The sequence below is a fragment of the Podarcis gaigeae genome, assembly GCF_964106915.1.
Source record: "Podarcis gaigeae genome assembly, chromosome: 12".
In the NCBI taxonomy this organism is placed as follows: domain Eukaryota; kingdom Metazoa; phylum Chordata; class Lepidosauria; order Squamata; family Lacertidae; genus Podarcis; species Podarcis gaigeae.
In genome coordinates, this window is record NC_139688.1 from 48,266,484 (window position 1) to 48,294,187 (window position 27,704).

At 44.0% G+C, this 27,704-nt stretch overlaps 1 protein-coding gene and 1 long non-coding RNA gene across 2 annotated transcripts; one reads left to right on the forward strand and one right to left on the reverse strand.

The window, feature by feature from the left end:
* Window positions 1-6,813: 6,813 nt before the first annotated feature.
* EXOSC7 (exosome component 7) lies at window positions 6,814-27,412 on the reverse strand. Its single transcript, XM_083706011.1, has 8 exons — window positions 27,194-27,412; window positions 24,061-24,162; window positions 22,275-22,369; window positions 16,829-16,994; window positions 16,455-16,525; window positions 11,403-11,523; window positions 8,852-9,007; window positions 6,814-7,041 (listed from the first exon to the last, which is right to left on the reverse strand). Exons 1-8 carry the CDS (start codon window positions 27,248-27,250, stop codon window positions 6,937-6,939), a joined length of 873 nt encoding a protein of 290 aa, XP_083562137.1. The 5' UTR covers window positions 27,251-27,412; the 3' UTR covers window positions 6,814-6,936.
* Window positions 9,517-10,479, forward strand: LOC310828486. The gene is made up of 2 exons (XR_014556955.1): window positions 9,517-10,027; window positions 10,256-10,479. It is a non-coding gene; the product is annotated as an uncharacterized lncRNA (long non-coding RNA).
* Window positions 27,413-27,704: the final 292 nt, after the last annotated feature.

Consider the following 27,704-nt stretch of genomic DNA (forward strand, 5'->3'; position numbering starts at 1 on the left):
AGACACATTAGCAGTGTTCAGCTTCACGTGGTGCAAAGTTTCACCTGCTGATTTCTGTAATTTGTTGGTAAAGGCACAACAGGAAGCTGAGCCATGTTTTTTTTCTGGTAAGCTGGTAAGCCTACTAATGGTTGAATTGGAAATTCAAAAGGTGTAAGGTGAAAAAAAGGTAAAGGACCCCTGGACGGTTAAGTCCAGTCAAAGGGACTACGGGATTGCCCAAATCTGAATATTAATCTCTTGGCGACCTGGAATGCTAACTGAGTTATATTTAATTAGGTACAATTTGTCTCCTGCCTCCCATGAATATGCAGGGATCTGGTGGCACTGCTGTTTTTGTAAACCAGCCTTGAATTGTGATATGTATTTCAAAGGTTCATATTCCAGCTGGGAGTTATGATGGCCCCATAGGAGGAAAATTCTAAGGATTGGTTCATGTTACCCTCCTAATGGGGAAAAAATGAACTGAAAGAGCTTGGAATATGTGATTTGGGACACACTAACTAACTACCTTGAAAAATGTGCAAAAATGAACCAGAGCAAAGATTTTGAAAGAATAAACAACCAACTGCTGCTCTTGAACAAGTTTTTTTTGTGTGGTGTCGATCTGCATTTCATCTCCCACTGTTTTGGGAAGAATGCTTCTACAGCTGACACAAAAATATTTTACAACCACCAGATAGGCTATTTCTTATACTCTCTTAAGCTCCGAGGAGCTGCTAAAATCCTTGGTTTATTCCACGAAGCTTTTAGAGCAAAAGCAATTTAATGTTTCTGGGACAAACACCGAGCTCTTTGCTCCACAGATGTTTCCTTTTATTGCTCTGCTGGACACATGACAATGAAAACGTGGCGATAAGTGCGCAGCAACACATGGAAATTTCCACCAGCCGTAATGGCAACAGCTGCCATGGCAAAAGCCTGTTCAAGAATCAGACAGGAATTCCGGTTTGGTGTGCAGGCTGTTGCCTGTCTGGAGCAATGTCTTCCATGTATTTCTGTGCCAAGCAATGGATCTTGCCAACAAAGTGGGCACACCTCTCCTGGCAGTATGGAACAGACAGTTCACCTCTGAGCCATTTAGCTTTGAGTGCAGTTCTTTAAACCGGAGCACAAATCATTCTGATGTCTTTTCCTGGGCTAGTGAGTCCCCTCTCCCGTGAGTCGTCAGTCCTTTGTCATTTATCAGTTCTTTCGGGACAGGAGCAAACTGGCTTTTGCCGTTTAACAAATCCACACTGGATCATTATATTGTGTCGGTCCAATCGGCAGATAAAATGTATTAATCTAAGAACTGGGGAACTGTTTACAATGTTTATTGACTTGAAAGAGGCTTTCCATTCTGTTTTAAGAAAGATACGGTGGGATTAAACTAGGATCCACAGACCAAAGTTTTCTTATTCGTGACTTGTACACTCAAACAACTATTCAAGTCCACTGCGGTCAGCGGGGACAACTGTCACATGAAGATAACCACAAAACGGGGTGTCAAACAGGAATGTATTTTAAGCCCGTACTTATTGTATTTCTGTCAGGTTTGAAAACCTGACAGTACCTAACTACCGAAGGCTTTTCACCAAAGCCAGACTAAATGTCTTTCCTTCGGCAGTGTTGGATGGCAGGTTGAGAGGAGTTCCCTACCAGGACAGACTTTGCTTGTGTGCTCAAGACATCGATTCCATAAATCATATTTTGTTGCATTGTGCAAAATATGAGCAGGCCAGGGCTGAACTGATACTACCCTTGCTGGTACCTTTCCTGGGAAAATCAGAGACTCACTATGTCAGGTTCCTACTGGAAGACCGGACAAATGCTAGAACATTAGCAGTGGCAAAGTTTTTATCGGTGGTTGCAAGAACAAATGAGCCTTATATTCTAAACAAAACGCTTGATTAACCTGGAGGTAGGCTGTATGAATTGTGTATTGATTTGTAATGATTTGTTGGGTCTCTGGACTGTAATAAAGATTGATTGGTCCTATTGGGAAGACCCAATTTTCCAAGTGCATGTTCTGGAAGTTGGGCAATAGGGGCAGTACAGGATTCCTTTTGGTGACCGACCTCCCCGCTGCACCAAGGATTCCCTGCCCGAGCTGCTTCAGGTCGTGGCGGATGTTCTCCTGGAGACACCTAGCTTGGTTGTCCTAGGGGATTTTAACATCCATGCCGACACGACCTTACAAGGGGCCGCTCGGGACTTCGTGGAAAGCATGGCCTCCATGGGGCTGTCCCTGAATAAGTCTGGCCCAACCCATAGCCGCGGACATGCCTTGGACCTGGTGTTTACCTCTATGGATGTTGGTGATCTGACACTAAGTAAAAGCGAAACGAAAGAAGTGCCATGGTCAGATCACTTCCTGGTGCAACTAGACTTCTCTGCGACCCATCCCCTCTGCAGGGAGGTGGGACCGATTCGGATGGTCCGCCCCCGCCACTTAATGGATCCAAATGGTTTCCAGAGAGTGGTAGGGGATGCTTTATCCCATGTTGATGGCCTTTCAGCCGATTCCCTGGTGGCCCGCTGGAATGTGGAGTTAACCAGGGCTATTGACTGTTTGGCTTCGAAGCGCCCTCTCCGATTGCATGGAGCCCGGAGAGCCCCGTGGTTTTCCACGGATCTGAGGGCAATGAAGCAGCCACTGGGAGAGATCATCAGGAGGTTTGGGCTGGGTGTTCATCAGTATGCAGATGATATCCAGCTCTACCTCTCTTTTAAATCAGAACCAGTGAAGGCAGCGAAGGTCCTGTGTGAGTGTCTGGAAGCGGTTGGAGGCGGCTAACAGATTGAGGTTGAATCCTGACAAGACAGAAGTACTGTTTTTGGGGGACAGGAGGCGGGCAGGTATGGAGGATTCCCTGGTCCTGAATGGGGTAACTGTGCCCCTGAAGGACCAGGTGCGCAGCCTGGGAGTCATTTTGGACTCACAGCTGTCCATGGAGGCACAGGTCAAATCTGTATCCAGGGCAGCTGTTTACCAGCTCCATCTGGTACATAGGCTGAGACCCTATCTGCCTGCAGACTGTCTCGCCAGAGTGGTACATGCTCTGGTTATCTCCCGCTTGCACTACTGCAATGCACTCTACGTGGGGCTACCTTTGAAGGTGACCCGGAAACTACAACTAATCCAGAATGTGGCAGCTAGACTGGTGACTGGGAGCGGCCGCCGAGACCATATAACACCGGTCTTGAAAGACCTACATTGGCTCCCAGTACGTTTCCGAGCACAATTCAAAGTGTTGGCGCTGACCTTTAAAGCCCTAAACGGCCTCGGTCCAGTATATCTGAAGGAGCGTCTCCTCCCCCATCGTTCTGCCCGGACACTGAGGTCCAGCGCCGAGGGCCTTCTGGCGGTTCCCTCACTGCGAGAGGCCAAGTTACAGGGAACCAGGTAGAGGGCCTTCTCGGTAGTGGCGCCCGCCCTGTGGAACGCCCTCCCATCAGATGTCAAAGCGATAAACATCTACCTGACATTCAGAAGACATCTGAAGGCAGCCCTGTTCAGGGAAGTTTTTAATATGTGACATTTTAGTGTATCTTTTATCTTTGTTGGAAGCCGCCCAGAGTGGCTGGGGAGACCCAGCCAGATGGGCGGGGTACAAATAATAAATTATTATTATTATTATTATTATTATTATTATTATTGATTGATTGTATTTCTGAATGATTTTGTTTCATCACTGCCAATGGTAGGCCACTCTCCAAAGCTGTGGTTATATGTAACGATGATTTTCTCTAAATCGTAGGGAAAGTTTTATTAGGCACTACTAAAGGAGAATACTTTGCAATGGGCTAAAGAATTTAAGTAGCGTGAGCTCCATTTTCAATAGAACCTTAAATGGAAACTTGAACCTGTAAACTAGTTTCATCTGCAGTTGTTTGTTGCTATTGTACTCCAAGTGAGCACAGCATCCTTTCAGTTCTCAGGGTATTTAAAAGCCCAGCTTCAGGCTCTGTGGCATTCCTGTACTGATCGAGATGTTCTAATTCTTCTCTGGAAAAAGCTCAGGCACTTTTCTTGTGGGATATACAGCCACCTGTTTGGAAGCCAGAGCATGAGTCCAGACACTAACATTTTGGTTGTGTCTTCATTGTTCTGCATCAATATCTATTTTTTATACAGTATAATATTTTTATTAAATTTTCAACAAAAATAAAAAGACAAACAACAACCACAAAGAAAATTATATGCAACAACATCAAATCCATAAAAGGGGATTCTCCGAATCCCATTACCCCCGTTCTTTAAATTATTTTCAACTGCATGCCATTTCTACTCCAAATTGTTTTTTCTACCTCAAATATCCTATATGAATTCTAAAATTACAAATGTTCTTAAAATCCTACCAGTGTATTAATCTGTTTACAATACTTTTGCAAATACATAATAAACATTTGCCATTCTTTTTAAAATTTCTTATCATTTTGATTTCTGAGCTTTCCAGTTAGTTTCGCCATTTCAGCATAGTCCATTAACTTGGACTTTGCCAATCTTCTTTGGTCAAGACTGCTTCCTCTTTTCATCTTCCTGCATCAATATCTAGCCTGGTACATCTTATGCCACAATAACCACGATGGCACCGACTTCAGCATGTGCAGTGAGCTAAGAACCACGCAGAAAATCACTTTTGGAATCTTGAGTGCCCCTCGATCAGAGGCGGGGAAATTCTAGCCTGAGAGACACCCCCTATTTGCCTTCTCCCCAATTTGGGCAAGCCATGCCAACCTGCCCTACACCTGAGGTCAGGTATGACGTTAGCTGAGAGACTGGTAAAGATGGGGCTGAGATCAAAGGCTTAGCCTGGTTGTCAAGAGCTTGGGAAGCACTGCTGAAAAGGTTCCCCACCCCAACCAAGATGGATGGGGCAAGGCAGAGATGGAGAACATCAGGCTTGGAGGTCAAATTTCTATCTAGCCCATAGGACTCTCCCCAGGTCACACACTCAATCGCCTGCTAGGTGTTTTGGCCAGGCTAGAATGGGCCCTTGAACTCTGACATTGCTGCTTACTTCCCTGGGTGGAAGATACCAAAGGACATCTACCTGAAGGAGAGTCTCCACCCCCATCGTTCTGCCTGGACATTGAAGTCCAGTGCCGAGGGCCTTCTGGCGGTTCCCTCACTGCGAGAAGCCAAGTTACAGGGAACCAGGCAGAGGGCCTTCTCGGTAGTGGCACCCGCCCTGTGGAACGTCCTCCCACCAGACGTCAAAGAGAAAAACAACTAGCAGACTTTTAGAAGACATCTGAAGGCAGCCCTGTTTAGGGAAGCTTTTAATGTTTAATAGAGTATTGTATTTTAATATTCTGTTGGAAGCCGCCCAGAGTGGCTGGGGAAACCAAGTCAGATGGGCGGAAAATAAATAATAAATTGTTGTTGTTGTTGTTGTTATTATTAATATTAAAGTGTAAAGAAGCATTAATTGCTTTGCCCCCTTTTGTTTCTGGTCCTTCCCGCTGCCAGCATTTGGCCCTGTGAATAGAGAAAGCAACCCTTGGAAAAAGTTTCCTCTCGCCCCTAGGGTAAGTGAATGCAACCAGATAGCGGTCAACTTTCAGAAAATAAGGGATCAGCACCCTCAAAAATAAGGGATCAGCAGCCTCACCTATTCCGGGGACAGCCTACAGGATCTCTAACAATCCAGGATAGCAGTGGGGAGCAGCGGGAAACAGCGCTGGAATAAGGGAATTTCCCGCAAAAAAAGGGACGGTTGACAGCTATGCAACCATTTTACAATCCATTGCTTGCTTTTACATTTCTATCAAGGCGTAGATTAGGGCTGGGCCGTATCTGGTTTTCAGCACCAGATAATCATTGCTATATGCCAATGTATCACAATGTGCTGGTCCCGGGGGGAAGGTTAGCGTTGGCGTAGTCAAAGTCCAGTCCTAGGTCACTAGCCTGGAATCAGTCCACAAGGAGCGGGGCGAGGTCCGAAGCCGGGCGGGGACAGGAACACTGGAGGGTCAGGTCTGGGTCCGGGCAGGAACAGATACTCAACAACGACGTTGCTCCCGCAACCTGGGACCGGGCTGACTGGCCTTTATCTTCTCTGAGGCCAGGGCGGTCCCGGCCCCCAGGAGACCCGCCTCTCCTGGCCTTAAGGCGAGCACTCCTCCTGGGAGAAACCAGTTCCCTTCGCCTCTCTGCCCTGAGCCTCTGCAGTTCAGGAGAGGCCGAAGGGTTACTGGGCCCAGGGGGAGACTCACCTGTAGGCACTGAGTCCTCAACCACCTCTGGAGCCAGAGTGGATTCACCTGGTGCCTGCTCCTGAGGATCCGGCACAGGTGCAGGCACTTCAGAATCAAGGCCCTACCCCAGTTCAGCCGGCCCTGGAGGCGGGGACTCCTGTGCAGGCTGGGATTCCTCCAGTTCAGCCTCTGAATCGGATTCCCAGGCCATCACACACAATATCCGAAATAAGGATGGAGCTATGCAGAGGCACTGGCTGGCTTCATGGTTTTTTCTGCATCGTAATTTTTTCGGTGCCTGCTTTTGTGATTTGCTGCCCCCTGCAGGAGGCAGAGAAGAGTTGAGCTGGCAGAGTTAACAGGGGCTGCTGGAAGTGAGAGAAGCACTAGCTAGCTTCACATTCCTCCCACATTGTGATTTTTGCATACACACACACACACACACACACACACACACCATGATTCACAATATATTGCCAGGTCAAAAATGATGAAACCAGTATCACAATGTGGACTTCAAACTGGTTTTGGACGATATAGCGGCATATCACTCAGTCCTAGTGTAGATCGAATCTTTTAATTTTGCCACCAACACCCATTGAAAAAAGAGCTGAAATGACAAGTGTGTGAGAGGAAACCACCTTTATTTAACAAATATATAGCCAACTTTGTAAAAATAAAATAAAATCTGAACAACTAGCTAACAAAACAAACCCAGTCCTTGACAGATGTTCAATGTAACAATGAGGCTCATCCCAGGAATCCAACTTTTTTCCGTGTTGGTCCAAGACTTTCTTCTTTATCCAAGGCAGATTGCAAAGAGGTATGCAACAACTTGCCCACCCTCTTTCCAGTCTGAAATGCAAAGACAAAAACCAATGTGTGGCAGGAGAACTTAACTGTAAAAAAAAGAAGAATCCAGAGAGAATATTCCTTCTTTTGCGGAAACGTTTTTCTTTAAAAGTCAATACCTACCTCTCTGCTTTTTCTCTACTTTCTATTTGTTTTGGTGTGGGTGGGTGTAGAGATTTGGGGTTTGGTGGATCTGAGCATCACCAGTTTTTTCTACTGTGAAGTGGATATTTTGTGGTGCCCAGGACTTCTCAGATTTCCAAATATGTCCCCAGACCCCCCCCCCCAAATTGGAGATCTCTGTCTAGCTGATGAAAAGTTCTACTTGCTAACAACCCAGTGGAGTTTTGAGTTATAGACTTGCACATTCCCCCTAGACCTTAGCGTCTAGTCTTTCGGACCAGAAGGAGCTCTGATGCTAACATTATCTCCTTCCCCCTGCGGATCTCGACAACAGTAGTAAATTAGAAGGGTTAGCATGAAATACTCTAGCCTCCCACTGGAAGCAAATAATGTTCTCTCTAACAGCTTTTTAGCTTTCTTAGATTATAGGGAAGATGCAGAAAATACTGCTAGAGGTCATGGAGTAAAAACAAAGTACAGCAACTTTGCCAATGCTGTATGTCTTGGAATGAAAATAAAAGAATTTAACCTTTTGAATCTCTTGAATATCAAGAGGGAGGGAGTGTAAGCCATATAGACATAAAAGTAATGGAACATAGAACAAAGACATGACTACAACAAGTATGATATTGATTTTAAAACTATAGACAAGCAATGTGCACTCTAAATACACCCAACCAGGATCGTAATTCAATCGACTTTCCCAAAGCTATCTTGTACCTGTCATTTTGTGGGCTGTATGGAATTATTGTCTGCCTCAAGGCTGGCAAACATAATAGAATTCAAGACTCAGTGTCAATATGTTAGTGCATTTAAGAATGCTAAGGAGGAGTTATGAAACTGTTAAAAACATGTTCTCCAGCATTTTCCTTTACATCTTGCTTGCACCAGCAAAAATATTCATTCCATTTCCTATGAAAAGACTCTGATCACCATTTCAGATGAGTGGGCAACACAATATATAAAACTATATAAACATCATTTTTAAAACAGGAATCCTTGTTTGTTAACTGTAATTAACTAAATGCTTTTGATTGATATAAACTGTCTTTCAGCTGTCTTTTGAAATATTTGGAGAAGTTAGATTTTTAAAACCAAAATAGGTTGATAACTCAACCTTTATGCAGCATAGTGGTACCTTGGTTCTCAAACGCCTTGGTACTTGAACAACTTGGAACTTGAACACTGCAAACCCTGAAATAAGTGTTCCAGTTTGTGAACTTTTTTTGGAAGTTGAATATGCTCCGTTCTGAGTGTTAAGCTTCCATTTTGAGTGCCACACTTCCATTTTGAGTGTTACGCTGAAGTCCGTCTGTTTTTGCTATTTATTTTGCATTTTTGTGGCTTTTCTGTTTTGTTTTTGTGACTGTGTAGAACCCAGTTCAGTTACTGATTGATTGATTGATTGTGTGTGTGACTGCAGTACATTGTTTATTGCTTTCACTTTAAGGATCCATGGTCTCGTTAGATAGTAAAATTCATGTTAAATTGCTGTTTTTAAAACTCGGGAACGGATTAATCCATTTTGCATTACTTTCTATGGGAAAGCATGCCTTGGTTTTGGAACGCTTTGGTTTTGGAACAGACTCCCGGAAGGGATTAAGTTTGAGAACCAAGGCACCACTGTACTTATTAACGGGCTCAAAAATCCCACTACGGCTTGATTTACAACAACCTGACCACATCTTACCTCCATCATCTCAAATATGCTTTCTGGATCAAGGCTCCCCCTTCCCACTTTCTTCATGCAGGTTAGGACACCTCGACTGGTCACAGAAATGAGGAGGCTAGCCAGAGAACAGGCTTCCTCCTGAAGTGTGGCATCCACTACATGCCTATAGCCGATCTGGAAAAGCAACGGCAAACAAACGTAAGCTGCAATCCTATACAGTCAGACTGTCAGCTTCGCCTTTGAGCCAGTGCCACCGACTGGGCTCAACCTCTTCAGCCCTGACTGGGCCAGGTGAGCTGGAAAGCACTTCCACAGAACTTTCACGCAGGAAGCAGGTCTAAGTGCTGTGGGCTCACAACTCAGAGCTGTGTGCACCAAACTCACTTCCAGTAGTCAGCGGAGCACAGCAGAGCATGAACCACACGAACGACAGCTTCTGTAGCATAGCTTCTTTTCTTCTCTACAGCTACTATACAAACTAACTACAGACTAGTTGGGAGACGCTGGACTGCACTGAGTGTTACAGCTGCTTTTGCAGCGACCTTATCTATATACAGATAATACTCAGACTCCCCCTTTGAAGTCAGGCTGGAGCGGAATAAGTAATGAGCAAAATCCGCCCCCTCCTTTCTGAAACATCAGCAGATTCTTGCAATGGGAGGGGTGAAATATCTTCACAGACCTCGGTTTCCGAACGGCTTGGAACATTTCAGCTCCCGGACGCCAAAAACCCGTAAGTAAATGCTCCAGTTTTTGAACATTTTTCGGAAGCCGAATAGCTTCCAGGGAGTCCCCCCTCCCCACTTTTCTCTCCATTTACTTTGCCGACACCCTTTGATCCTCGGTTGTCGAACAGTCTTCTGGAACGGATTACGTTCAACAACCGAGGTTTGACTATACAGTGGTACCTTGGGTGAAGAACTTAATTCGTTCCGGAGGTCCGTTCTTAACCTGAAACTGTTCTTAACCTGAGGTACCACTTTAGCTAATGGGGCCTCCCGCTGCCGCCGTCTGATTTCTGTTCTCATCCTGAAGCAAAGTTCTTAACCCGAGGTACTATTTCTGGGTTAGCGGAGTCTGTAACCTGAAGCGTCTGTAACCCGAGGTACCACTGTACAGTTCTCTGTGAGTAAGGCAGGTGAACACAGTGGGACTTACTTCCAAGTAAACATAGGGCTTGTCAGCATTACAGTGGTACCTCGGGTTACATATGCTTCAGGTTACAGACTCTGCTAACCCAGAAATAGTGCTTCAGGTTAAGAACTTTGCTTCAGGATGAGAACAGAAATCGTGCTCTGGTGGCACGGTGGCAGCAGGAGGTCCCATTAGCTAAAGTGGTGCTTCAGGTTAAGAACAGTTTCAGGTTAAGAACAGACATCTGGAACGAATTAAGTACTTAACCTGAGGTACCACTGTATTTAGTTGTTAATCCATTCCCCAGCCCCCCCATACAAATTAGACCAGAGTAATCTACACCCTCATGCAATTGAATTTGTATATGCAGAGCAACTCTACACTTTCCTGTTTAAATCTCTAGGCACTCCCTTTTGTGTTCATTCCTTCCTTCTAATCTGTTGATTCTATTACACCAATTAAGTACAAAATTTGCAAAGAACTGCACATGCACCTTTGTGGTTTGTTTTGTTTTTAAATCCCCACCTGAGAAGTGTGCGAAAACACAGGCAGGTGATTGCAAATTCGCTTGTGCGTGTTTTTTGTGCAAATCCAATGGGTAAAAAGAAAAAAAGAAATATAAAAGGCTAAGTTGTTCACACAACCTTACTAGAATCCTGGAAAAGAAATGAAAGCAACTGAAAATGTATTTGCACCAGTGCTTTTTTTTCTAGAAAAATAGGTGCCAGTACTCACTATGAAGTTGTTAAGTAAGTGAAACACTTTTTAACAACAACAAAAAGAAGTGCCAGTACTGCGTAGCCTTGAGTACCCCCTGAAAAAACCCACTGCCTAGCACAGCCTTTTCAGATCGCTGCCCAATATATCTGGTTTACAAATTTTATATGTGGTTTGCTTGTGCAATTTTCTGGTTTTCTGCAAATCTGAGGGAAGAAAGCTAGAACAATACTGAGAAATAAGATGGGAAATGAATTCTAGAACCGCAGCATTTTAATCCAGAATTCTAATACAATTAATTCAACAAAAGACCAAGCCAAGATGAAGAGAAGCCCTCGCAAACGACTGTTTTCTGTAAACCTAACGTTTTCAAACCACAAACCCTTTTTTCATACGTGTCAAAATGGCTTCTCAAATCACTGCTATAGAATAGTCAACCACGTTGTTAAAGGTGTTAATGGACAGAGTTCCATTTCTAAGCAGAGAAAGTATAATAATAATAATAATAATAATAATAATAATAATAATACCTACACACAAACAGAATACCTAATCTCTCCCATACTGGAAACTCAAGAACCTAGAAAGAAATAGTGAAATAATCTGATGGTTTCTATGGCAGTGTCCACAATAAAAATGGCAGGTCCGCCTTCTGTATTAGAACTTTTCTATCAAAACAAGCCCATAGGAGATAAGCTGAGAATTGTCAGTGACTTACTTTGCTTAGTGTGACAATACAAGGTACATTATCTACATTAAGTCGAATACAGTCAAAAGGATCATCAGAAAGTTCAATTTCCCGTCCACCTTCATCCTCCAAAACGCGTACTTTGGGTATTCTAAAGAAAGCAGAAGCTGATGTCAAATTAAGATGTCATTTCTGCACATATTGCCACAGGGAATCACTCCAATTCCTATTCATATGCTGAGATTAGTTTCCAAAGATAGATCCTATTAGCTTTCATATTCCAGAAGAGCATCACACCCAACACCAAAACAATTAAGAGAACATTAGTTTGCACTAGAGATATAGCTCAGTGCTGGAGCATCTTTCTAAGAGGTACAGCTTTTTAACCTGGCAACATGAGGGGGAAAAGCACACCGTATTTATCATTTTAAAAGGATAGCACTGTGACTGTAGTTAGTGCAGAAATGGCAATTATCTTTGTTGTCGTTGGTCAGTAAGCAGTTTAAACAATAATAATAGGAAGAGACCCAATTCATTTTCCAAATAGGGAGGTCTTCCACAAAATCGCAGGGTGTGTGTGTGTTCTTTTCCTTATCTGAACTTTTAAAAAATGGAAGCTGTATCTAAATGATTTAGAGCAGCTTCCCATCTGTAAAAAAGAAAAGGCACATTCCCAGCATAATACGGTTCATTCCATTCTAAAGCTGAGGTCATTTAAAATAAACAGCCGAGAAGTGTTTTGGACTGCTTTTCAAAGCAGCTGTGCCAAAGTGTTATGTAGGTTTTATATAATATCATGAGAAACAAAAAACAAAGCAAGATGTTTTCAACTAGGCTGTTTGGCAAAGTTAGGAAGCCTGATGGAGTTACAGCAGCCCTGAGATCTTATGACGAAGTATATAAATCAATCAGACAGACAGACAGACAGACAGACAGACAGACAAACAAACAAACACTAAAGAAGGACGATGATGATGATAATAATAATAATTTTTATTTATACCCCGTCCCCAGCCAAGGCCGGGCTCAGGGCTGCTAACAAGCAGTAATAAAAACAAGTTGAATGAATACAACTTAAAAACAAGATTAAAATACAACATTAAAATATTGAAACATTAAAATATTAAAATGCAGCCTCATCACAGGAGGAGAAAGGAAAAAAGAAAGAGGGGGAGGGAATCAAATTGGCTCCAAGCCAAAGGCCAGGTGGAACAACTCTGTCTTATAGGCCCTGCGGAAAGAAATCAGATCCTGCAGGGCCCTGGTCTCATGAGGCAGAGCGTTCCACCAGCCTGGAGCCAGTGTTGAAAAGGCCCTGGCTCTGGCTGAGGCTAATCTAACTTCCTTAGGGCCCGGGACCTCTAGGGTGTTGCTATTTATGGACCTTGAGGCTCTCCTTGGGGCATACCAAGAGAGGCGGTCCCGCAGGTACGAGGGTCCTAAGCCGTGAGGAACACTGGAGAATTCCCCCTAGCCCCTTCCTTGGGCTGGGCAATTATTTATATATTGATATATCATCAAAAACCAGTTTGAAGTCCATATATTGATACTGGTTTCATAATTTTTTGACCTGGCAACATATCGTGAATCATGGTGTGTGTGTGTGTGTGTGTGATGCACAAATCACAATATGGGAAAAACCGTGAAGCCGGCCAATGCTTCTCTTGATTCCTGCAGCCCCTGTTATCTTTGCTGGTTCCATTCTCCCCTGCCTCCTGCAGGGGACAGCGAATCTCAAGAGCAGGCGCCGGCAAAAAATCAGGATGCAGGAAAAACCATGATGCCAGCCTATGCCTCTACATAGCTCCATCCTTATTTCAGACATCGTGATGTATTGGTATATCACGATGTTGAAAACCTACTAATACCCAGCCCTAGTGTTCGCCTCTCCATCCTTATTAAAGACATCATGATATATCAATATATCACACAGTTTCGCTGGTGTGATATTGTGATGGTGAAAACCAGCTATCACCCAGCCCTACTCCAGCCCCTGCCATCCCTCCCAGCCCTTTCAAATTTATTCAGTCAAATGTACCTGAAATGACTAGAGATTAATTCTGGGTATAGGCATGTTTCCTGCTTGTCTGGATCTACCACAGCCATGTGTCTGCGCAACCAAGAGCACATTTTACATCTAAGTTGAACCTGTTGTATCCTATCCAGCTGACCAACAGGAAGTGGTGCAAAGGTGTATGATGGGAACAGGGTCTCTGTTGCAGCGTTGGGGGATATCTACCCTGAAGCTACCACCACAATATTGGCTCGGGACTGTTTCAAATGGGGTGACTTTTGCTCAGCCCTGTGGGAGCTCTCTTGCAGGGTTCAACTTGGTCATGCATGTTATTCAACATCTATACAAAGCTGCTGAGAGCTGTCTCTGGGACATGAAGTCACCAGGATGGCAATCACGCACAGTTCTGTCTCTCGGTTCCACTGGTACCAAGTCCTGAACTAGCGTTCGGAGTATATGGTGGTCGTGCAAGGTAATAAAAATCTTTTAAAAGGTAAAGGGATCCCTGACTGACCATTAGGTCCAGTCGTGGCCGACTCTGGGATTGCGGCGCTCATCTCGCTTTATTGACCGAGGGACCCGGCGTACAGCTTCCGGGTCATGTGGCCAGCATGACTAAGCCACTTCTGGCAAACCAGAGCAGTACACGGAAAAGCCATTTACCTTCCCGCTGGAGTGGTACCTATTTATCTACTTGCACTCTGACACGCTTTTGAGCTGCTAGATTGGCAGGAGCAGGACCGAGAAACGGGAGCTCACCCCGTCGCGGGGATTCGAACCGACGACCTTCTGATCAGCAAGTCCTAGGCTCTGTGGTTTAACCCACAGCGCCACCCGTGTCCCAAAAACCTTTTGGGAGATGATATATAATGAAATGAAAAAACATGTTCAAAATAATGTTTGTTTAAAAAACCAGCAGCTTTTTTATTAGTAATTATAGGTACCTAGATTCCAAAGGCTCGGAAAAGACTATTTATGTATGCGACAACGGAATCACGGATGTTATTAGCCAAGAGGTGGAAAGAAGAAACAGTCCCGACCCGGGAAGAATGGCAAACCAAGTTGATGGAGTATGCTGAAATGGCAAAACTAACTGGAAAGCTCAGGAACCAAGAGGACAAGAACTTTGGGGGGAAATTTATAATTTATTTAAGCGACCATTGTAAGCAAATGGAAACATTGGCAGGATTTTAATCTCACTTGTAAGGTAACAAAGACTATGGATAAACTAGATGGACAAAAATGTGGATGTGCAGTTGCAAGCGGTGAAATTAGGACCCATGGAAGGGGGGGAAGTCTCGAGATTCAGAGAAATCTCTTTATATGGCTTTGTAATTGATTTTGTTGTAATTTTTTATTTTAAAATCAAATAAAAATTATTTTCAAAAAACCAAGAAACAGACAAAAAAACTAGCGTTGGGAGGTTGTAAAGGGTTGGATGAGGTAAAAACAAACTAGAGACAATCCAGTCAAGACGGAAGTGCTATGCGTGGGCGATTGACGCATCCAGGAGTTGGGAAAACTACCTGTCCTTAATGAGGCTGCACTCTTGTTGAAGGAGCAGGTGCGTAGGTTTGAGGTGCTCGTGGAACCATCTTAGTCCATTGAGTCCCAGGTAGCCTCAGCGGATAGGAGTGTCTATACGCAGTTTCAGCTGGTGCACCAAATGGCTTCTGACATCTTAAAGCAGGCATAGGCAAACCTCAGCCCTCCAGGTGTTTTGAGACTACAATTCCCATCATCCCTGACCACTGGTCCTGCTAGCTAGGGATGATGGGAATTGTAGTTCCAAAACATCTGGAGGGATGGAGTTTGCCTATGCCTGTCTTAAAGATTAACACATTTAATTATGGCATAAGCTTTCTTGGACAAGAGTCCACTTTGAAGAAGGGAGGGGGGGTATGCTGCAAGTAGTGAATTCAGAGATGAGTGGCATGAAAATACACAGACAGTGAGATTTCATTAGAACTGGACGGATGCAAAATAAGTAAAGTGACCTGTAACAATAGCAGTGACAAGTGACAGAGCATCTACTTAGTAATGCTGAATGAAACAGCAACTTTGATTGTCTTTATTTGCCACTGTCTGTACTTTTTGCATTTTATGTCCTTCTAATCTCACAGATTGTTGTTTAGTCATTTAGTCTTGTCCGGCGCTTCGTGACCCCCTGGACCAGAGCACGCCAAGCACTTCTGTCTTCCACTGCCTCCCGCAGTTTGGTCAAACTCATGCTGGTAGTTTCGAGAACACTATCCAGCCATTTCCTCCTCTGTCGTCCCCTTCTCCTTGTGGCCTCCATCTTTCCCAACATCAGGGTCTTTTCCAGGGAGTCTTCTCTTCTCATGAGGTGGCCAAAGTACTGGAGCTTCAGCTTCAGGATCTGTCCTTCCAGTGAGCACTCAGGGCTACTTTCCTTCAGAATGGATCGGTTTGATCTTCTTGCAGTCAATGGGACTCTCAAGAGTCTCCTCCAGCACCATAATTCAAAAGCATCCATTCTTCGGCGATCAGTCTTCTTTATGGTCCAGCTCTCACTTCCATATATCACTACTGGGGAAACCATAGGTTTAACTATACGGACCTTTGTTGGCAAGGTGAAGTTTCTACTTCTCAAGATGCTGTCTAGGCCTGTCATTGCTTTTCTCCCAAGAAGCAGGCGTCTTAATTTCGTGGCTGCTGCCGCCATCTGAAGTGATCATGGAGCCCAACAAAGTAAAATCTCTCACTGCCTCCATTTCTTCCCCCTCTATTTGCCAGGAGGTGATGGGACCAGTGGCCATGATCTTCAGTTTTTTGATGTTGAGCTTCAGACCATATTTTGTCCTCTCCTTTCACCCTCATTAAAAGGTTCTTAGATTACACAAACACATACACACACAACATGCATATATAAATACAACTGAGGATTACACTTGACGCATCTGATGAAGTGGACTCTAGTCCACAAAAGCTTATACCATAGTATATTTGTTAACTTGATATGGCGCCACAACACATTGTTTTGGCTGCAACAGAGACCTCTGCATTTTCCTCCGCAAGTTTCTTTTAGAAGATTACGTGTGCCTTACCTGGTATTAAACAGTGCTGCCTTCACTGCAACAGAGATGGCATCAAACAAGTTTCCACCACACTCCAGTAACTGAAATGTTAAAAAAAGAAGAAGTGTGTTTTACATGACTAGCCCATTCAGTTATATCAATCCTAGAACCTACAAGTGATAATCTGATTGTGGCAGATAGGCCTGTTCTTATCTTGACTTTTTAAACCAAGATACAGTCCTGAATGAGCAAAGGCTGACATTGAGATTCAGGGTTGTGATGGCATTTAAACTATCTGCCCTGACTTTGAGACAGAAACAATCTCATCAGAAATCATACAGTCAACAGCCCGAGGAATCCTCTGAATATGTCATTTTGATTAAGCTGAAGTTTGTTTTACTTACCAGGACATCGACGTAAAGCACCCAGCAGTGCTCTCGGGGAGCAATGCAAAGCAATTTCAAGTCAATGCTGCTCTCGTTGTTAAAAATTCTGTAGAGGGTATTTGCTATTTCAGTGCCCAGCTCCTCTCCACCACGACCCTCAAATTCGGGAGTGGCATTAGCTGAGCTGAAAGGAAGAAATAAAAAATCAAAGCAGTTTTCACCTTTCAGGGATCTACGGCTCAGCACAGGACATTAAATCCCGCCCTTTCCCTAGGAATAAGATTTAATAAACCAAAATAATGAAGGGGACAGAGAGATCTATAGATTACCTGAAACAGGCAACAACATAGTTTGGTATCTCAGCTCCAGTTCTTTGTTACAGTCTAACTACTGTGGTTTGATGGAAATTAAGAACAATTGCTTTCTTCAGGTTAAGAATAAGAAAAGCAAGTTGCATGGCTAACAATATAGCCTGTTAAATATGACAGGGGGAGAGAACAGATAACCTGACAGGAAGACTGGCATATTTTTAATTGGCCTCTCCTGTCCTGGGTATTTCTCTACTGAAAAAGTCTCATTGCCTTCAACAAGCGTAAGATGTGATGGGCCCTAATCTTTTAAAAAATGCACACACAATTTCAAATATGCAAGGCAAAAATCAGCCTAATTAGAAGCTATTCCAGCAGAAGAATCAGCATTACACTGTGCAGCATACTAGAAGCCTGCAGCTTTCAGTGCTGCCCATCCTATTTCCTCCCATCTCCTACCTGCATTTAGAAGCTCTCAGGTCCACAACAGGTAGAAGTGGTTGCAATGACCAGCTCCTTTTCCTCCTCTCTGTAAGGAGACAAGTCAACAGCCCCTCACCAGTGCTTGGCATCCATTTGAGTCTAAGTCAGGAAGAGTTATTGGGCTATTGTTTCGTTCTTGTTTTTGTTATGTATTTTGTGTTTTTATCTTGTGTTTTTATGCTGCAAACCACCCTGAGAAGTTTAGATGAAGGGCAGTATACAAATTCAAAAGCATCAATTCTTTGGTGATCAGCCTTCTTTACGGTCCAGCTCTCACTTCCATACATCACTACGACGTGGAAACACCGGTCACAGCACACCTTTAAGGGCAGGAGAAGCCGGTGTGGGAGGGACATGGAGGCAACCTCCTAACAGCAGCATTCACTGCCACTGCCAATACAATGTGGGGCAGGGCAGAAGCAAGCTGGGACTATGTGGATACACTGGTGGATCCAATCCACTGCTCCTGTTTGCTGTGCAGCCCCTGCTTCACCACTGTCCTGCTTTGATAGTAAGCAACAGTGCCCCTACTGTTGGGAGGGCAGCATATAACCCTCAGTGCTCCCATTAAAGCGGGCCCTTAGGCATTTATCTTGTCTGCTTTCCTATAGCATGTGTAAGTGTTTCTCAAACCTGGGTCGCCAGCTGTTGTCAGACTACAACTCCCATCATCTCACAGCTGGAGACCCAAGTTTGAGAAATGCTGGCATATATAGCTGAATGGCAGGTACAGGTACTATTTTTCATAATATAGAAAATAGGCAGGATCTTCACAAAGCATTTATCTCACATTGATTCTTTTTGAGCCAGGCCACAAGCAATTAGTCAGAAATGGAACATTTCTTAATAGTATACTTACAAAGGATCCTTAAAGGTTTCCTAGGGAGAAGCAGCTTATATAAAAAACAACTCCGACAATTATCTAATTTACCTGCACTATGCAATTTAGCCTCCAAGCACACTTGATTTTTAAATTGTGGCAAAGTTTTAATAGCCAATTTATATGAATATCAAATCACACAGTCATCTCTAGCGCACTGAGGGCGAGTTTTAAGTTATGTTTAATTAAAGGGCAGATTCACAGTTCTCATAGCAACACCTTGAGGTTGCCTCTTTGAACTTTGGCATTTTAGAACTTTATTGCAGGATAACATTCCAATTAGAAAGCTAAGTAATATGCTACTCTGTGTCTGTTGCTGCTTCTGTCCATATCACCTTGTGCTAAATAGACAGAAGCATCCCCATTATAGACTTACATTCCCCCCCCTCCCCACACCCACAATAGAATTTGTTTTAAAAAGCTATATAGGCACAATTCTGCTCTGTATATGCATAAAAGCAGGATGCAGAGCCTTGTTGCAAGAGAGCAGGATGGATCAGCCTTCCTCTCCAAATCACAATGATTAAAAGCCAGATACAGTCGTATCTTAAGTTTTCGAGCTCCTTGTGACTCAAACGTTTTGGCTCCCAAACGCCGCAAACTCGGAAGTGAGTGTTCCGGTTTGCAACCTTTTTTTTGGGAAGCCGAATGTCTGGCACGGCTTCCAAATGAGTGCAGGACGCTCCTGCAGCCAATCGGAAGCCGTGCCTTGGTTTTCGAACGTTTTCAGAAGTCGAACGGACTTCCTGAATGGATTCCGCTCAAGAACCAGGTACAGCTGTAGTCAAGAGTCTCCCTCAACAGTTGTCATTGCCAAATGGCAAGTACAATAGGTTAGACTAGCCTACTAGCCCCTTTTAGTTTTTTAAAAAATGTTTTTATTAAAGACTGTCAGTTTTATTCAACGTGAGACATTAATGCTATAGACCAGTGGTTCCCAACCTTTTTTTGGCCATGCCCCACCTAAGCAACTCTAAAATCCTGATTGCATCCCACCGTGACATATAATTCTTATTATTGAAAAAGTGAACTCCTATTCATGTGGAAGAAGCCTAAAATAACTGTTAAAAGACTCATTCTTGAATTGCCCGTCTTAAAAATCAAATTGCCCCCCTGTGGGGCGCGTGCCCCACATTGGGAACCACAGCTGTAGACACTATAAGGCTGGGGGAGAAGACAGGTGAGGAGAGAGAGCAGTGGGGAGAAGGGAAGTAGTACATTTCCATTCTTTTACAAAGTGCATGTGCAAGGTTTTTGTGTCAGCGTCACATGTGTAGGTTCTCTTTCCATTCATTCCTTAGTTTTCCTTGGCATGGTTGGTTGCCTCTGGTGGACTGAAGTGAGTTTTGTTTGAGTGTGTCAGCGGGAGGCTAGCCCCACCTAGTTCACTGAAAGCGGAGCTTTCACGCTGCCCTTTCACTTTCCACACAGAAGCTGCACTTTATCCATATTCTTTATCAATAACCACATCATGAGCAGTTGGAATAACTATGAACATTCCAGGATACTGTAGCGCAGTGATGGCCAAACTTGGCCCTCCAGCTGTTTTGGGACTACAACTCCCATCATCCCTAGCTAACAGGACCAGTGGTCAGGGATGTTGGGAATTGTAGTCCCAAAACAGCTGGAGGGCCAAGTTTGGCTATCACTGCTAGAGGTTCTGCCAATGGTAGGGATTCTCAAAAATGTCAGCCAGCTATTAGAAATTGGGCATGCGCGTCTATCTTATATATGAGTGCCTGGTCAAGGTTTTATGTGTGAAGGTTTAAGAAATCCAGAAAATGATTTCATCCCACCCTGTACCCCAAGATTTAGGAAAAATATATTAATTAGACCTAAATCAGGTTAGTATCAACCTTGTATGTGTTTGCCATGCTCTTCATAACTGGTTGCCCGCTCTCCTGGCACAGAGCCTTGGCACAGATCCCTGAAGTCACTCTTAAACATGCAGCCACAAGCAACAGTGCCAACCTCGTTTCTCATCTCAACAAGGCGTATCAACATACACATTAAAAATTTTGGTGGAAGACTCTGCTCCCCAATTTTATCTTACATTATCTCAGAAAGTGCAGGAGGGACCAGGACAACAATTCAAAACGAGTTAATGATTTGACAACCCTTTGAAATGGAGAGGAGGAATTGTCAAAATGCTCCAGGTGTTCAAAAACGCTCAGTTAGCACCACCTAGCGGCAGGCCAATGATGTGCCAGAGATTGAAACCCCACCATTTCTAATTGTGGCAGAGAAGGCTCTACAGTTGCTTTGAGCATGCACAGTAAAAAATAAATGAAATGAAGTTTTTGAGCAATTTAAAGGAAATACGGACATTTTAATCGATTTTGGAAATTCCACCCAGATGCTATTTCCAATAGACAAATCCCGGATATAAGCAAGAAATCCCAGACGTATGGCAGCCCTAACAGTAAGCTATATGTGCAGATCTAAAACCACATATGTTCCTATTATGGCTCATAGTGCTCTTGCTGGCAATAGTCAGTGAAGGTCCTGTGTGAGTGCCTGGAGGCGGTTGGAGGATGGATGGTGGCTAACAGACTTAGGTTGAATCTTGACAAGACAGAAGTATTGTTTTGGGGGGATGGGGTGGATGAGTGTGGGGGACTCCCTGATCCTGAATGGGATAACTGTGCCCCTGAAGGACCAGGTGCACAGCCTGGGAGTCATTTTGGACTCACAGCTGTCCATGGAGGTGCAGGTCAATTCTGCGTCCAGGGCAGCTGTCTACCAGCTCCATCTGGTACACAGGCTGAGACCCTACCTGCCTGCAGATTGTCTTGCCAGAGTGGTGCATGCTCTAGTTATTTCCCGCTTGGACTATTGCAATGCGCTCTACGTGGGGCTACCTTTGAAAGTGACCTGGAAAGTGCAACTAATCCAGAATGCAGCAGGTACACTGGTGACTGGGACTGGTTGCCGGACCATATAACACTGGTCCTGAAAGACCTACATTGGCTCCCAGTACTTTTCCGAGCACAATTCAAAGTGTTGGTGCTGACCTTTCAAGCCCAAAATGGCCTCAGCCCAGTATACCTGAATTATTATTATTATTATTTGCTTTGCAAAGTGGTGTTATTGGGATGGGGCAAGGGTAGAGTTTGGTCAACCATCGATTCACTGGTCCAGCTTCCAGAAAGGGACCTGAGATGGGAGTCATCTACTGTGCCAGCCTAGACCTGGCATAGCAAAAAGAAAGAAAGAAAAAATATGACTCCTTTCAGCCTTGGTCTATAGGATGTGGCACGTCTGCAGTGGAAATTCTGCACTGAATCTCACTGGCTCCTCTGCCCAGGGCTTATTAAAGATGTTTTGACTGCATGTACCTCTCTGGGCAGTATCTTGTAGCTACAAATGTCACCTTGAGAAATGCAAATTGCAGCAGAGAACTGAATGCAGTGTTCACTACTCTGGCAAAGAAGGCAAGGTCATCACAGTGAAGGAAACTAATGAGGTACCACCATCAGCAGCAGGCAAAAGGAATCTGCAGAAAGGAATAGACTACAGAGATCTGGTGAGGACTAGAAGGTTGTGTGTGTCCATTTTGGGAAAGGGTGGGACACTGGCCATGAGCAGAAGGAAGTAAAGAAATGAACTGCCAAATGCAAAAGATGGGGAAGGAAAAGGCAAAGAGGCAGTCAGATTAATGATTTGTTATCTGGCATTCTGAAATCCTGAAAAAAAGCAAACACAGAGCATATAGTCCTGCAACTAACATCACTTTAAGGTTGCTGGTATTTAGTTATATAGAAGACCACTCTGTGGCCCAGTTTGCACTAACCAATCAACAAAGAATTCCAAGTATCCTTCATTTGGTCTATCCAGCTTCGGTGCTCCCATTTCTGCCTTGACTCCAACCAGGATGTCTGTGTGCCCCTGTTGAAATAACAGCACTCTGCTACAGATGTTTTCCTAGTGTTATGATCTTACCAGCACACCTTTACTTTCTGTGTTGCCCAGTACTACCCAGTATTTTTCCTTAAAAAAACAAAAAGGCTTGAAAACACAATGGCAAACCTTTGAAGCACCTTCAAAGCACTGAAAGGGCCAATCAACTTAATATCACAATCTGATGCGGACTACTGTAGACACGCACTGCTAATAAACAGCACTGAGTCTGATAGACTGCAAGATTAACATTGTGAATATCTGTTGTTCACAGTGCTTTTTTTTCTAGAAAATCAGGTGCTAGCACTCATCATGAAGTTGTTATAGTAAGTGCCACACTTTTTAACAACGAAAAGTGGTGCAGGTACTGCATACCCTTGAATACCCTGTAAAAAAGTACTGGTTGTTCAATATAATAATCCAATCGCTTTTCTGACAATTTACTTCTTCAGTCCCCTTTCCTGCAAATCTGTCTCCTCCACCCCCTCCCTTTTGATCCCTGCTTCTCATACCAATGCTTATTTTGTCTTCCTCCACTCACCCTTGCTTTTAGGTTTCCTGTTGCTTGGTTCCAAGACATTTTGGGTCTTCCTCTCACTGAGCTTGCCACCCCCTTAGCTTCCTTCTACGTTGAACATTCAGCCAACTCTTTCCTTGTTTCCTCCAAGAGCAAACAGCCCCTAAGGCAGGCTTCCTCAGTCTCGGCCCTCCAGATGTTTTGAGACTATAATTCCCAGCATCCCTGACCACTGGTCCTGCTAGCTAGGATCATGGGAGTTGTAGGCCAAAAACATCTGGAGGGCCGAGGTTGGGGAAGCCTGCCCTAAGCCAACGTCCTTTTCTCATTCATACTAACTGTCAGGGAACTGCCATCGGAGCCAAGAGTGGAGGTGAGGCTCCCTAGTGATGCAGGAGAAGGGGTTAGCAGGGAGAGAGGGCACACTTCCTCTGAGGAAGGAAATCAGCGTAACACCAGGAAGAAAGGGGAGCAGGGAAGGACTTCCGAGAGATGGCTCCAAGACTCTTCCACAGAGACCAGCGGGGAGAGCCCGGGACCTCCGCTGGCCACACCCACTCTGCGCAGAAAACTTCCGCGCAGGGAAGCTAGGCGGAGACTTGGTGTCAAAGAGCTTTTATGCTGGAAGTTCAGGAAACGCCCACTGACGGATTCTGCCAGTAACTGACACAGCCGCGGAGTAAGGGCTGTCCAGCCAGGGAAAGGTTTAGCCAGACAACGTTGCCTAGAGCAGCGGCCACTTACGCACAAGCAACCCCAATTCCCTTTACACTAACCTTTCATTTTCCATACTGTATGCCATCCTTCTATTCCTTAAATACTACTGGGTGTTTAAGAACACAATTTTGCCAACTCAGTACGAATTGGGGAGTAATGGGCCACTACAACAGAATTATTAGTCTTGCATCTGGTTCTCCTTTCTATTTGTGTTCTACCCGTTAATGTGACACATCTCTCTCCTGCACTATAAATGAACAATACATTTCCTGTGCCACAAAAACGTATGCAGCTATAAATTAGTTACTTTTTCAGGTGCCACCAGACTGTTCTAGCTAGGGCAGGGCAGACCCAAACTATGTTTCAGTACTGTGCAGAGTGAGCTTCAATGAAAAACACACAATATCGTTAGCAATGTATAGAGGTCCTTGCTAGGCATACTTACAAGTTTTACTCTGGCAGACCCACTTGTATTAGATACTACATCTGTTTCCACTTCAGTACATCTGTAATCTTCACAACCACGGCCATCCACCCGAAGATCCTCCTGAAACAGTCATTTATCACAATGTGTTACCTAATGCCATTGATTGATCACACAAATAAATGCTGCTGAGCGAAGCAGACAAATGCATATTATTCACAAGCTTGTGATTATAAGTGAATGCCCTCTCTCTCTCTAATTTTTATTAAATTTTCTAATGTACATTTCAAAATAAGTTAAACAACCTTAAATCAATGACTTCCCTTCTTCTCTTTCCGTGGTTCATTTTGCATACCGTACATCCCTGCATGTTTTACATGAACTAAACCATTCAGTAATCCACTGTTACAGCCATCGAAACTTATTTACACTATTGAATTTATCTTAATGCTACCAGCATTTTTAAATAAACACAATTTTCACCCATATATTCAATAAACATTTTCCAAACTTCTTTGAATGTACGTTCTTGTTGTTCTCTTATTCTATAAGTTAAATATGCGAGCTGCGCATATTCCATCAGTTTAAGTTGCCATTATTCTTTAGTTGGGACCTCGTTCATTTTCCATTTTGGGGCTAACAAAACATGGGCTGCAGTAGTAGCATAAATATGCTACTACCCAGGGGAGTTTGCCTGGTGCCTTCACTATACACCTTTAGGAGACAGGCAAAAACATTCCTTTTCAACCTTTGCTTGACTTGATCTACACCCTACACCCTTTTAAAAAATTCTGGCTCTTTTTTGGGGGGGGTATTGGTTTTGTTTTGATTTTATGTATTTGATATTTTATGTGAACCACCCTGAGACCTTCAGGGCAGTATAGAAATAAAATAAATAAATAAATAAATAATCTTTTTTGACACCTGGGAATTTCCCTCTGAATTATCCCCAACGAAAAGGACTATGTTTTTTTTTTGTAAAGGTACTTTTAAACATTTTTTTTTCAATTATATATCATATAATCAAATCCACCCTGGCTGGAAGAAAAATCCACATTTGGCAACCAATGCGCAACTTTGGTTTCTGATAGTACACAGGCAGAAGAGTCTAAAAAGCCCAGGGCACAAATTTTCAGAGTCCTCTCATGGCCATGGTGGCTCATTTACCAAAAACAATGTATTTAGCATTGACTCCGGAAGTGTATACTTGATTCTGAGCAAACGAAGACTCCTGGAACAGAAGGCAGTGTGGTGCAGTGGTTAGAGCAGAGGTGCACAGCCTGCTGCCCTCCAGATGTTGTTGCACTACACCTCCCATCATCACTGGCTATGATGATGGGAGGTGTCAGAGTAGAACCCTGGTTCAAATCCCCATTTAGCCAGGAAGCTCACTGGGTGACCTTAAGCCAGTCATTGAACCTCAGTCTAACGTAGCTCACAGTAGTAGGGTTCCCATCTTTGTTTTGGCAAAATACAGGACGGGATGAGGTGGTTGAATTATTTTTCAGCTGGTGCTGAAGCAACTTCAAAGCCATCCTATACAATCCATTGCAGCCTAACAGGATGGCCCCTCTGGAATTTGTCACAAACACGAATTTGTAAATCTGTCTGTGCCTTGCTACCCAAAGCTTAAATACATAACCTTTCGCACACCCTTGGAGACATGTGTATTCAGAGAGGAGAGAGGAAAAAAAGATCTGAAATAACAGAACAAACTGCACCCCATATTAATGACAAGTGCATTTTTCATTGAAACACGGGACAATCCTGTATTATACTGGGCAGGTGGCAGCCCAGCCTCACAGCGCCGTTGTGGGGATTGAACCATCCCCCTTGAGCCCCATGGAGAAACAGGTGGGCTATAAATGCAATACATAAAATAATAATTATTATTAATAACAATTAGTAACTGGGACAATCCTGTACAGGGCAGGGGGCAGCCCAGCCTCACAGGGTCGTTGTGAGCAATTGAATGAGGAGGGGAAGAATCATCCCCCTTGAGCCCCATGGAGAAACAGGTGGGCTATAAACGCAATAAATAAAATTATTATTATTATTATTATTATTATTATTATTATTATTATTATTAAGCAACTAGGACAATCCTGTATTATACAAAGCAGCCAGCCTCACAGGGTCGTTGTGGGGATTGAATGAGGAGGGGGAAGAACCATCCTCGAGTCCCATGGAGAAACAGGTGGGCTATAAATGCAATACATAAAATAATAATTATTAATAATAATAATAATTAATAACTGGGACAATCCTGTACAGGGCAGGTGGCAGCCAAGCCTCACAGGGTCGTTGTGAGGAATTGAATAAGGAGGGGAAGAACCGTCCCTCTTGAGCCCTATGGAGAAACAGGTGGGCTATAAATGCAATAAATAAAATTGTTATTATTAATATTATTATTATTATTAAGCAACTAGGACAATCCTGTATTATACAAGGCAGACCAGCCTCACAGGGTCGTCGCGAGCAATTGAATGAGGAGGGGGAAGAACCATCCCCCTTGAGTACCATGGAGAAACAGGTGGGCTATAAATGCAATACATAAAATAATAATTATTAATAATAATATTAATTAATAACTGGGACAATCCTGTACAGGGCAGGTGGCAGCCAAGCCTCACAGGGTCGTTGTGAGGAATTGAATAAGGAGGGGAAGAACCATCCCCCTTGAGCCATATGGAGAACCAGGTGGGCTATAAATGCAATAAATAAAATTATTATTATTATTATTATTAAGCAACTAGGACAATCCTGTATTATACAAGGCAGACCAGCCTCACAGGGTCGTCGCGAGCAATTGAATGAGGAGGGAGAAGAACCATCCTCGAGTCCCATGGAGAAACAGGTGGGCTATAAATGCAATTCATAAAATAATAATAATAATAATAATAATAATAATAATAATATTTATTAAAAATAATTAGTAACTGGGACAATCCTGTACAGGGCAGGGGGCAGCCCAGCCTCACAGGGTCGTTGTGAGGAATTGAATGAGGGGAAGAACCATCCCCCTTGAGTCCCATGGAGAAAACAGGTGGGAAATAAATGCAAATAATAATAATAATAATAATAATAATAATAATAATAATAATAATAATAAAGTAAGCGGTCCCAGACAGGCCTCCAGCCCCGCCTCAGTTACCTGGACGCCGTGCATGATGTACACTTTCTCCGCCTCGCTCAGCACCACCGACGCCATGGCGAGGACACCCTCACGCGCATGCGCCGCCCTCCGAACGCCGCGCGCCCGGCCGTCGCCATCAGCAAAAGGGCGACCACTCCCTGCCTGCCCACTTCTGCGGCGCTGTCTGATGACGCCCTCGCTCCTTCGCACCCCCTCCACACCGGCTTCCTGACCGCGCAGGCGTCCTCGCGCCTTTCCCGCCGAGCGGCTGGGTTTACGCGCACGCGCGTTGCGGATGCCCGGAATAATCTCTTTTAAAACTGAGTGGTGTTGTTGGTTGTTGTTTTTTTTTTTTGGACGTTCGTGACTGGTCAGTTCGCTCGTGTTTACTCCCGAGTAAAAGCAGGCGAGCCTGTGCATGGCCTCACAGTGGCTACAGCGTCTCAGCTGTTGTCGAACTACAACTCCCATCATCCCTCAGCGTTGGTCCTGCTCGCTAGGGATGATGGGAGTTGTAGTCTTAACAATG